At 42.9% G+C, this 13,147-nt stretch overlaps 1 protein-coding gene across 2 annotated transcripts in view; it reads left to right on the forward strand.

The window, feature by feature from the left end:
- Positions 1-12,586, forward strand: part of Slc35f4 (solute carrier family 35 member F4) — a 237,782-nt gene extending 225,196 nt beyond the window's left edge. Inside the window, exons 5-8 of one of the 2 annotated variants that reach the window (XM_028873547.2) lie at positions 4,825-4,950; positions 6,808-7,000; positions 10,422-10,511; positions 12,142-12,586. In XM_028873547.2, coding sequence (XP_028729380.1) covers positions 4,825-4,950; positions 6,808-7,000; positions 10,422-10,511; positions 12,142-12,383 — 651 coding nt within the window. In that variant the 3' untranslated portion in view covers positions 12,384-12,586. The remainder of the gene's footprint in view (positions 1-4,824; positions 4,951-6,807; positions 7,001-10,421; positions 10,512-12,141) is intronic. The other variant, XM_028873548.2, reaches the window with a different exon arrangement.
- The last annotated feature ends 561 nt before the right edge of the window (positions 12,587-13,147 follow it).

The following is a 13,147-nucleotide window of genomic DNA, read 5'->3' on the forward strand; positions in this document are numbered from 1 at the left end:
GACTCCAACTTTCTTAGAAATTTAGGGGATGATTTATGTTCCTTCAACATGTGTTCCTGCGGCAACCAACTATCCCCCCATTATGTTATCCCCAAGCAGCCAACATAACACAATGTCGCTCTTTGGGAGTCTTTCTGAGAGCCCCCAGTTCTAAGTGGAGACCATCAGCTGCTCTGATTCTTTGGTTTCGTAATCTGTAATTTGAACTAAACTGGACCCAGGATGGCTTTAAAACAGGACACTGGCGTTGAGCTGCCACTGGAGTGTGCTAATCCTGAACACTCAGAGAAGATTCAAAATGACCTTTAGTCTGCTTTGGCAACTGCTCGTTCATACACAGTGCAGACTCACGGGAGCCTTCATGATTCCCGGGTGGCAGCAGAGGATAGACAGTGAAATCGTCCCCGTTAGGCCCCTCTGGGCAGAACAAGGCCTTATGAATGGAGCCCAGAAAGGAGAAAGCAAGGTTCTGACCATTGTCGCAAGGGCTGCATCCTTGGTCACTAACTCGAGGGTCACTGTGGCGTCCACACAGCTATCAGTCCTTCTTTCCGGGATTTCTTTTTCTCTTTTCTACCCAGGTCTTGTTGTGATCTCACTTTTAGGTGGATTTTATTCAGATAAAAATAGTCATGGGTGGATTAGAAATGTAGAGGCCCAGTACCCACAATGTTCTATGGACTTCTTGCCCTTTATGATGGTTATAGATTCCCACAGCTCTTTTATTTTTCACATTTCAGCTCCTGTTCAATTTATGATTCAGAATAAAAGAGATAGTTCCTTACATACTTTTAAATATAGCATGTGTAGAAGTTTAAGGAGTCTGTGGTTCCTTGAAAATAGGTCTACTGAAATCCACCCAAAAGCTGCGTTTATACAGCCCTGGATGGCTGAGCTCTTAATTGATGTCTTAGTCTCAACCACTGATATATAGCCTCAAACTTCAGGTCACTTATGATCAACAATATAGTTTAATATCTTTGTTCTAGGACTTCTTGTTGGCTTTGAGGCTTACGGGTTCCTTGTGAACCAGTGAAGTTCTTCCACACTCATTAGCTTCAAAAAGTAGAATTGGTCTCAAGGAAACATACTAAGATTACAGTTTCTCATTTAGATCTGTGAGGATCTTATAGGAACTTTGTAGGAAAAAAGTGGGTTGAAGGCTTATTTCGATGACTTAGGCCCTAACATGGGTGGTGTTGCTAGGCAGAAAATAATTCTGGAAACCATTTGTGAATGGGAATCATAGAGAATGAGATGATGCAAGGGCAATTGAATCCTGTGGCTTTTGGAGGGGCCTACAGGGACCCTCCAAAAAAGAGGAAATACAAAGACACATGCAAACACAAACAGCCAAAATCCAGAAGCTTCTCATGACTTTAGTGGGGTTTTCTTTGAAAGGTAAAAGAAGCTTGATTCTCCTGAAGGATTACAGATGGTGTTTAGGAGGGCAAGCATTTCAGTTTCAGAAACAGGCTCAAATAGTCTCCTAGCCCTCTACAAATTTCCCCTAAGAGTTAATGGCAAGGACTCTCTGAAGGACAGCTTGCAGAAGATGGGAGCTGGCTCACAGGGCTGTGTCACTTGCCTGGCATGCTGGGGAAATGTGATAACTGAATCCATTTCCAGAGGTACTCAGCTGAAGTAGCCACACCGACTATAAGGAAACAGAAAGCTTTGGGAAGTTAAGAATGGCAGCCTTGTCAGTTTTGTTATCACAGTGGTGACTAACATTGTTACCCAAATGAGATTCAGGTGATGATGATGAAGATGGTTGTGCTCATCTGACTGAGATGAGTGTAATTGGTTAAGAAACTGAATCTGGAATAACCTGTAAGAAAAACCATGCTTTTCAGAAGCCAAACACCTAGACCCACTGGATATTCCATTTTGTGACAAAGGAGGCTCTCATGGGAGGCAGAGTGTCCCAGTTTTCCTGGGTGGTCAACATGAGCATGTAGAAGAACTTGTTTAAGATGTAGACTTTCTGGGAGTTCATGACCAGCATGCTAAGCAGCGTCCTTCCATTTTTTCTGTTGAGTAAGTGTCCAAGCCTTTAGAGACTGATTCTGAAAGTGTGTGTGGCTTACTTAGATCTGTGCTTAGGGTGTTTGTTATATGAGTGCTTGGAGTGTTTACTCTTTGAAGTTTAAACCAGTGGTACCAAGCAGAGGTGCTCTAGGGTCATCCAAATGATTTCTCCAAGTAGGCTCTCCACCCAATGCATTCCTACATGTTCAAGATGAGCTGAGATCCATTCCTCAACTTCCAGCTGTGTCCATCAGAAATACATTGGGAATTTCTTAAAACATGAGGTAGAGAATTTATCTATTCAGATTATTATAAATTTTTAAGTTAAAATGTAGAAAACATCTATCTCCTCGATAGGAATGTACTATATGCCTTATAAATCATTGCCTCCACCATGGGAAGGGCTTTCCTAATACCTCATAATACTCAGATTTTATGCTTTCAGAATTTAACTAAGTATTATCTGGCCCCCTAATGGGCAAACCACCTCTCCCCATGCAAGCAATTGAAACAGACACTGGTGTAGTTGGCATGTCAATTCAAGTAGTTCAGGCGAATATTTTCACAAGTTCTTGAAGATGCTTCCTATGGCTATAATTTCCAATTGCTATAAAATTATGTCATCTTTAGCCATAGTTGAGTCTCATCTTGAGAAAACTTATAATAGAAATCTCTTCATTCACATTTTTTTTTTACTTCTGGCTAATGAGGAAAGGGACGAGTTCCTACCTGTGCTTGTCCTGAAAATAATTGTATAGTCTGTTTATCAGTTTCTGGACAAGGGTTCTATTCTTTCGATTGTTGGGGGCAGTGTTTTTTCCCTAGTTCCTGTCATTCAGAATTATATATGACATAAATACAAATATTACCTTGTAAACACAGCTAACCATGTTCAAGCTCATTAGGATTAACACTTTTATCAACCCTGTTTCAAGTAGTTATATAATTATTTGATCAAGAAAAATAAAACTGATGGTTGGCTTGCAGCATTTTTTAAAGTATCAATCTTGCAAGTTTGGTGTTTGGAGGGAAATCTGTTTCTGCACATGAACACTTTAGGTGGTAAAAATTTAAACACAAAATCAAATCAAAATGCAGTTGGCCAATATGCCTTTTCATTTCTCTGAAATGAGACTTCTCCCAAAATGGTTACATTCTCTGGCTGAATGATAAATCCCAAATCAAAGCAAGTGATTGCCTTCTAGAATTCTCAGATATAATTAACCCCCTTGTGGGTTTACTTATAAGCCTATAACTTTTTATTTGTAAAATGCCCCTGGTACTTTCCAATGTGTGTATTATATCCTACACACACACACACACACACAGGCAGGCGCTAACAAGAGCACACACCTGGCAATACCAGTTGGCTAACATTTTCTCACCTCCCTAGTAACTTGTTATAAAGGTACTCTATTTCTGCTAACATGTAGGATCTGTTCTCAAGGGTTCCTGCTGGTTTTTATAAAGGACTTAAATGTAGAGCCATCCTGGGGCCACTGTGTGCTTGCCACTGATGGTAATTAACAAAAGCATCACTGGGTTATAGCCATCAGGAGCACACTCTGAGCTGCCCTCAAGGCTTTACTCCCATTTTCTGATCATAAGTAATGCACTAATAGCATTCAAAATGGCCTGAAACATCCCAAATGTGAAAAAGCTAGCTTCAGAGGCACTGACTTTGAAATACTCAGAACTGGGAGGTGGGAGAGATGGCTCAGAGGTTAAGAGCACTGGCTGCTCTTTCAGAGGTCCTGAGTTCAATTCCCAGCAACCACATGGTGTCTCACAACCCTCTATAATGAGATCTGTTGCCCTCTTCTGGCATCATGCAGGCAGAACACTGTATACATAATAAGTAAGGAAATGTTTTTTAAAAAATACTCAGAAGTGAGTCTTCCTACAGTTAAATCCCTTGCAGGTTCTCATCTTGAATTTCAAGGCAGTGAGGAAATGGCATGTTCCTACTGCAGGGTTTTGTTTTACTATTTGCTGTAACTTTGAAATGCTTTCCAGTGGGACAAGTTCAGGAAAATTAAAAAACAGATGCAAGGCTGCAGGCCACTCCAAATGAGCTCCTGAACATACCCATGTCCTATCTTCTGACAACAAGTTGTTATAACCTTGGTCAAATTATTCGTGTTTCTATTTGTAAAGTTAAAGAATGTTCTAGCAAAGTGATAAAAATAAAAGGTAATTAAATTAAATTATCTTTCTGTGGTTTATCTATTAAAATCAATTAAATTGCATGAAAAGAATGGGAGAAGAGGCCTCGCAGGACATACCAAGTGACCAATGCAGATTCAGCTCGCTCCTGCCTATATGCTAAGAGGTCTCTCTGGCCTTCATCTAGGGTTTCCCTCTCAACTCTATCAATAGTGCATCTCCCTCATCAAGTCTTAGTGATGTGGACATGTTCAGAAACACACACTGATCCAAGGAGCTAGTTAAGATATATACGGAATTATCTGAAGAATTTAGTACAGATAAAAATGCTTAGATGTGACTTCCTGTTAAATCCATTTCACCAACAAGGATATTAATCTCAAGGAAGATAAACAATGCAAATTCAAAGTTTCTCACCCTTAATCAGCACAGCTTTTTATATTCCATGCCTGTGGCATGAGCAGACTGGTCTCTTTGAAACTGACCCTTCTTAAATGTAAATATTGATGAAAGAAGAGGTAATTAGCCTTAAGGAAGTATTTAGCAGCTTTCATGGGGCTTAAATAACTTGATCTGGAATGTGAAAGCATAATTTCTTTTTCTGTTTCTTCCCATTCTGTTTGACAGATAGTTGCCGCAATCATGGCAATTACCGGCATTGTCATGATGGCATATGCAGACAATTTCCACGCGGATTCCATCATAGGTGTGGCATTTGCAGTGGGCTCGGCCTCTACATCCGCCTTATATAAGGTATGTCTGTGTCTTCCTCTATAGTCAACTGTCACTCATAGCTTAAGACTAAGAACAAAGTAAGGAAGCAATGGAAACCTTAGAAAAATGCAGGTGTGTTAAATAATAGAACGTACCTTCTTGGTCAATACTTGTGTGAGGGGCATCTGACAGGGAATTTCACCTCTGTTGGCATGTCCTTACCTGCCATAGATCTTATTCTACTTACTGGATGAAAGGACTGAAGCTTTGAAAGATTAAGTAACTCTCCAAGGCCATATGAGGTAGCTAAAGTTACAACCCTGGACCGGAGCCAACAAAGTGGCCCTCCCCTGCTTCCAAATCAGGCAGTTACAGCAAGAACGTAAGAAAAGCAGCTCTTCTCCTCTATATTTTTGTTCACTTGAGTATATGGTAATTATATTAACTCCATAGAGGTATTAAAAATCATAAGCTGTCGTTTGACAGTGTGCTATTTGCTAAACAGGGAGTCCACACTATAAGGAACCTACGCCATTAGCAAAATGAAGCCACTCCATTCTCTGCTGTTTGGACTTTGTGTTCTTTCTCCCCTGGATTCCCTGTCACCCAGGAAAATGTCACTGCGGCCACTGCACCTAACTTCAGAAGCGAGGTCTCAGACAGCAAATCTAAAAGGTTATTCCCCCGAAGCTCAACTTCTTTAAAAGCCAACTTTCTGAGTGGATGTAAAGGGCAATTCCAATTTCACCTCCCGTAGAGTTTCAATCAGATGGAAATCATAGATGAAACAAACTCTCTGGAAAACAGAAACAGCCCTCTGCTTCCCCTCCTGGAGGCTTGCCCAGTCGCCACCACTGTGGCCCGTGGACATTGACAATGTGTTTGGGGCCCATTGATTCTGACAAACGTGACAATTGTTCATTCGTTTACCACGCCTGCCTAATCTGTTCTCCCATGGGAACGCCACTAAAATTGTTGATGGGCCCAAAGACCAGCAAGATTAAGTCTTCTAAGAGAAAAACTAATACATTTAATGAAGCTAAAAATCCAAACTGTACTGGAAATGGCTGGGAGAGCAGGATGGCTATTACATAGAGAGAATTCTCCTGGTCAGATTACAGAGTGCATTCATTCTAGGAGTGGTAACAGTTGTCAACAGACACAAAATCCTATCTGACCCCTAATTCCAGGCAGACACAATCTGCTTGGTTTGATAATATGTGTTAGTGGATCAGCAAAGGGAGAAGGGAGTTAAGAAGCTAAGAATACAGGCTTCAGGCCTCACTTCCTCCTGCTGCTCTGTGAGTTCATGTTAGCCCTCCCCTTACACTTGTTGTCTGCCTCTACACATGGGTTTGGAATCCAGAAAAAGAGCTTGTTTTTAATCCAGAGGGCAACCAATGTTTGTGAAGACATCTTAAGCTCAGGAAGGTTAGTGCTTATGAACGTAAGGCCTCGGTGTTTCTCTTAACAACCAAATAACAGGCTGTCTGTCCACTTAGCTTTTTCAGCACCTGTCACAATAATGGTGCAACAAACCCCATGGTTGCAAGGGAGAATTGATAGTGTGTCAGCACTCTGAGGGTTTTCTGGGCTCATATAACCTTTATTTATCCTTCACCCCATGCCCCCATCTTACTGGTTTTGTTTGCACATTGTTGAGTATTCCCAGGAACTTACACCACCACAAGAAACTCACTTCGTGACAGTCACTCTGCCGTGTGAACAATATGGGAAATTGGAATGCCGTGTCACCCTGGCTCATTTAGTCACGTGGAGGTGGCGGGGCAGGAAGACATGGAGACTAAGCTCTAGGCCAGCAAGTTCAGTAGAGCTCACTTTTCTCTGGCAGCAAAAACTCTCCACGTGCAGCTGAAGAGCTTCTCTCCTTTCCAGGTTCTGTTTAAGATGTTTCTTGGAAGTGCCAACTTCGGTGAAGCCGCGCACTTCGTCTCCACCTTGGCTTTCTTCAATTTGATCTTCATCTCCTTCACGCCCATCATCCTGTATTTCACCAAGGTGGAGCACTGGTCCTCCTTCGCAGCTCTGCCCTGGGGCTGTCTCTGTGGAATGGCAGGGCTGTGGCTCGGTAAGTGGCTGTAGCCTGTGTCGGCCAGTCTCTAAGTCTCTTGATCTTTCCCTTGGACAGATGCTCATGGTAGGGTTGTTCCTTGGCGGCTCTTGTGCTCCATGACCCAGATTTCATTGGTTATAGACAGTGAATATGTGGAAGATTCTTGGTGGGCTCCTTCTTGATTACCTAAGGGCTGTACATGGTGTGTGGCTGCCATGGTTTAAGGTATCCATTTGAAAGCCCAGGTCACTCTATCTACCACTGGCCTTTAGGCAGCCTCATCTAGTCTTCATGATGTAGTGTGTGACTTACGCTGCTTCCTGTGTGCATGGTATGACAGGCAGAAGCAAGAATGGGTGGTGCACCCAAGTGTTCAAAGGAGCCAGAGCACTGGGTTCAGCTGAAAGCGGGAGTGGGGAAAGGGAGACGAGGGGAGGGGACAGAGAGGAGGGAAGGAAAGGGAGGGGGAGGGGAAGGGAAGACATTCAAGAGAAAAGCAGATCATGAATAAATTGGAAAGCCATATTGAGGAAGTTGGGTTTAAAATCCACTTCGTTTTGGAGCTGAAATTGAAAGGCTCACACTTGCATATTAAACCATTCATTCTACTGAGTATGGAGAATGGGTTTGCACCAGGAATTCCTTACCAGGAGAGTGATGAGCTTGGTGACCCTGGCTAAGTAGACTGTGTCCAGTTGAGGGCAAAATAAAGGTCACCTTCCAGGAGGTGGCGGCGCACACCTTTAATCTCATCACTCAGGAGGCAGAGCCAGGTGCATCTCTGAGTTCGAGGCCAGCCTGGTCTATAGAGCAAGATCCAGAACAGGCACCAAAATTACACAGAGAAACCTTATCTTGAAAAAATAATTAATTTATAAATAAAAATTAATTAATTAATTAATTAAAGGTTATCTGAGGTCTTTCTCTTGGGCATCCTGGAACTCTGGGCTGTATGCCTCCCTGGGCTCCAGGCTCCCACTTCCAAGCTACTCCCCTACTGGTACCTGATGTGAGAGGAGTCTAAGATCCAAAGACCCCCGCTCTTCTCCTCCAGCCATTGAAGAGAGCACAACCCAATGCTTACTCTGAATAAAGCCAGCTTCCTTCGGCTCCTTCCACACACTGCCCAAGGCCAACCCCTCTATCGCTCCCCCCATGCTGGTCCTCCAGAGCTGCCACTGACCTACCTTCTCAGCCCGGGTAGCGCTGCAAATAGTATCAGCACAGCAGTTCCGAGAGAAAAATGTCCTGAGTCCTGCAAGATCCAAGATCAGATCGTTGATTGGCCCCTCTTATCCTACTCCAGCCCAGACCCCTCAGGGAAGCTCTTAAACTGAAAACAGTCAAGAGAAGGATCAAGCACTCATTGTTGGTCCCTGGAGTCGGGCTTTCCAAGGCCGAAACTGTATGCTTATCATCTCTCATTATCTCCAAGTTGAGTGAAAATCAGTAACAACATTTGGAAGTTGATAGCATCCTAATTAAAAGTCCTCAGATCATTTCCTGGCCAGAAATAACGTAACCGGGAACAATCATCACCAAAACGTCACTTATTCTTAGCCACCCCTGTGCACACGGAATTTGTGCCTCCTGTAAAGCAGCCCTCCACCAGTGAGAGTCACTGGCACGTCTAGTGTGCCCTCCTAAGTAAGCCTTGTCAGGCTGGGCCACCCGTGGCAGTCAGACCCTGGATTCTCCAAGCAGCGTGCGTCCACACTCCACCAGGCCTGGTGCCAGCTGGCAATGCAGCTGCTCCATTAGACCCACCAGCGCACAGCGGAGTTCATTGTGCCAAAGCAGAGCTGTGACAAATTGAAGAGACAGCCTCTCTCCTGCATTATGGACTCCGGGCTTGGAGAATCCTCAGTGCTTTTCTCCCGGTGTTTTTATCTCCATTCCCTCTCTTCTCCATGGGATTCACACATGATCTAGCTGGGACTAGTCTGAGAGCCAGAGCTGAAACCCTGTGTGTGCTCTGAACTCCCACATCTCCTGTAGCCTGCCCTCCAGGGAGTTATCTTAATCCGGATGCAGGTCAGCCTCAAACATTCATCTGACAGATCTGAGTTGCATCTAAACTCAAGCTGAATCCCTCACTATGGAGAACACATTTAATTGGGCATGCTTTTCCTTGGGTTATCAAAGAAGACTATTCCATCTAAAGAACCAAGAAAAAAGAAACACCATATTTCATGGAAGCTGGAGGCTCAGTTCTGAAACACTGTGACATTCACTTAGAATGCCAAAATCCAATTCAGTCAATTAAAAGACAATTGAGGAATTTAGCTGAGCTTTGATGCATTTAGTAAATTCCTAACTTGTAAGAATTTTCTATATTTGACTCCATGCAATGAAGGGCAGACTCAGGATGCTGGAATGTTCATTCACATCGAGCCTTGCCATGACAAAGGAACACTTACAAACCTAGGTCTTTGCTGTCGTTGCTGTATGCTTGTGAGTCTTGGAGGGTCAAACCTACTGCCTCTCATCTCCAGGCACAAATGACTCCAGATTGCTAAGCTGGTGAGCTTAATTATTAGATGGCAACAGAAAAATATACAACACTCTCACTAAAAATAGTTCTAGAACTTTTTTTGAGTCTAGAATCTTCAGAAATATGGGCAACATGCTTCAGCTGTGTTTGTAGAGACCTTCTCATACTAAAGGACCTTTTGTACTTGTGAATACTCATCTCTACAATCTCTGAAGAGTTTAATTTAACTCTATTAAAATGATAGTCTATAATTTATAAATCTTGGAAAAGTATAATTTTGGTAATTTCAGATGGAGTTAGATGATCATTTTAAATAATGGTCTTTTAACTAAAGAAGTCCAAAGGTATTAATTAAAGAGCATCAACTTACTCTGTTTATTCTGTGGTCTGACCTTGGTCAATCTGTGCACAAGCTGGGTGGGAAAATGGTCCCCCAGCTCCAGAGAATTACACTGAGCTCATCCTCATTTGTCCACATGACCTTGAAAGAAGAGGGGGGGAAACACACAGGCTCTGTGGTCCTTGGACAAACTTCTTTTAGACATTAGCACCAGAGTCTGTAAAGTGCCCCGGATTATGACTTAAATAGCAAAGTAACAAAGAAGGAAGCGTCAAAACTTCATCAGTCACCTGCTTTGAGCTTCTAGCGAGCCCCAGACTGTCCTTCCAGAGCCAACACGCAGTGTGGAAGATTGATGACTTCACCTCTTCCACACACTCTTATCAGCCAGCTGGCAAGAGTTCGGGCAGCGCTGGCAAAGAGGACTCAAGAATCTGACTGATTCAAGCAAGTGATTCATGCTCCCGTGGCCAAAATGAGAAGATTAACTGAACAAAGGTGTAGACCCTTGAGAAAACACATTTAGCAAAGGTGTTGGTTCTTGTACATTGAGAGACAAGTGTACCAACCCCTTTATCTTGTATTTCTCCCTTATTTCACAGCATTCAACATCCTAGTGAACGTTGGAGTAGTACTGACATACCCAATCCTCATCTCCATCGGGACAGTGCTCAGCGTCCCTGGAAACGCAGGTACTGGTACAACGTGGGCCACGTGCTTGCTCTGACTTGTTTCTTCTAATGGTGGAGAATAACATCCCTTCCCTAGGAAGATGTTTTTAAATACCACGATGCGGAAGACAGCAGAGTACGCAGCAGATCTTAAATCTGCAGCTACAGAGGCTCTGTTTTGCTTGGTGGTGCTTTTAGAATTAAATACCAAATGTATCATTTGGGTTTCATGTAATCTCCCTGACAACCTAATTTCGTGGGTATTTTTAGAGGAAGTCCTATGGAAACAAAAGGCCTCTCAGCACAGGACTGTGAAGTCAACATCACTAATGAAAGTGTAAGCAGTGCACAGGGTGTCGGCTCCCCATCAGATGATCCCTGGGGAGTTCTGGAAGCTTCTGGCAGGGGAGGGGGTTGCTGAGCAGGTGGCCCTCCAGGAAAAGCAATGTGTCTCAAGGACAAGAGGAAAAGCTATTAATATTTTTTCTAGGAAGTTTCTAGTGAAACCTGCCATTAAAACTAGTCATGGAAATTAGTTCTCTGGGTAACGCGTTATTCAGTTATTTTGACATAAAAATTCTGTGATCCCAAGTCTCTAGTAACCATCTTTCTTCAAAACAATTAGTCAGTGTTTGTTAAGCACTTACTATGTGATCAGGGCTGTGTACAAGAAAAGGGGAAAAAATTACATTGCTGTTCCCTTAAGAAACTTACAGATGAATTTGGAAAAGACAGTAGACATACTCAACACAGCTAGGACCTCTATGAAGTAATTTATTATTAAGTGTAAAATTGTGTGAGACAGACTCCAAGGGCTGTAAGATATCCAGAGGGAAACAAAAATCAGGCATAAGTGGAGTTGTCAGAACGTCCATTTATCCATCCATAGATTCCTTTGTTCAACAATTAACTTCTGATGGGTTAGCATATGTCAGGACCCATGCTGATAATGGTGACAGATCCTGAATGAGGCGTAGTTTGCACCTTCAAGACCATGAAAGCAGCACAGAGTGGGAAACCAGAGGAACTGAATCATTCTAGCACAAAGAAACAATTGCTCTGATAGACGCTGGCATGAAATGTGCTGAGCACACACAGGTGTGACATTCTTTAAAAGGGTTCTTATGGGGAGCCCTTTGTACAGAGGTCTAAAGAATAGTTTAGTGGAAGGAAGTAGGATTCCAGGATCTGGGGGTGGGTGGGGGTGGGGGAGGGGAGTAGTTAGACAACAGTGTGAGTGTGCTAAATCCCCTTTATAAAGCTGTTAATTTTAGACTATATAAATTTCAGCTTAATTAAACCCTGAAAAGGTATAAAGTCCAAGACAAGAACAGGTTTGACTCATTTAAAAAAAAAAAAAAGGCAAAACACAGCAGCAGTCCAGTACACAGAAGAAAGGTGAAATCATGCCCTGGGAAAGTGCTTAGAGAGGAAACTGAAGACATCCCTAAGCCCAATTGCATGGACCCTGGACTGAGTCTTATGCAAGTGTGGTTTACAGAGAAGGAACAGGAAGTCAGCATAGACAGTGATGGAGACTAATTATGGCATTTGGAGGTTTTGACATCTATCCCTGGCTTTGGTCCCTGGTTTTCAGAGAAGCTCATGAACAATCACAGGGTGTGACTGGTGTGACATTTTCCTTCCCTAGCCGTGGATCTCCTGAAGCAGGAGGTGATATTCAACGTGGTCCGCCTGGCTGCCACCATCATCATCTGTATCGGGTTTCTTCTGATGCTGCTGCCTGAGGAGTGGGATGAAATCACTCTGAGATTTATCAACAGCCTGAAGGAGAAGAAGAGCGAGGAGCACGTGGAGGACCTGGCAGATGTCAGCGTGCACCTGCGGAGCAGAAGCAGGGTCAACGGGACAGTGTCCATACCGCTGGCTTAAAAGGACGCTTGGACGCACCTGTGTGTATATTCTGTGAATATAACATTTTCTCACTACCTGTACACTCAAATGACAGTATCAACTCGGAATTTGAACAAACCATATGTGAAATATTGCCAACAATAAAAGTTTACATTTATATGCATATCAAGGAACTGATGTAAATAATCATAATAAATTTTTTTTTATTAAAACATATTTTCCTTGTTTTGTTTATCCTATTCAGAAGGATGGACGAATCACCACAATCCACACAGGTTCCTAAAAATACGACATTTGGTTAAATCATAGAATCTTCATCATTTTCTTAAGTGTTACTGAGATCTTTTCATTAAGAACTAGTTTTTAAACAGGAAAAACCTATGAAAATGATACCTATTTTACATTTACTTCAGCCTTGAAATCCAAAAGCTGAAAAGTCACTAAACAAAAACCAACAGAGTCCTTCTGCACACAAGACCTACGCTGGGAATGGTAAGGATATAAAGGCAGAAAAGACGCAGCTGAACTTTCAACATGCTTCGAGTAACACGCTGACATCTTTATGAGAGACGACGCACAGCGGTGAAGCGGTCTGGAGACCTCCCACATCTCTACAGCCCCTCACCACCAAGTTCCCTGCAAGACTGTTCTATCACGTCTGTCATGTCACGTTGTATTCCTATTCTCTCCTTACCCCACGACCCTTCACCCTCTGCCCCAACCATTGCTCTAGTTTACCTTCCATTACGTCTCCAATGGCCTCTCCCGAACAAAATCATATT

Source organism: Peromyscus leucopus, chromosome 9 (assembly GCF_004664715.2).
Source record: "Peromyscus leucopus breed LL Stock chromosome 9, UCI_PerLeu_2.1, whole genome shotgun sequence".
Classification (NCBI taxonomy): domain Eukaryota; kingdom Metazoa; phylum Chordata; class Mammalia; order Rodentia; family Cricetidae; genus Peromyscus; species Peromyscus leucopus.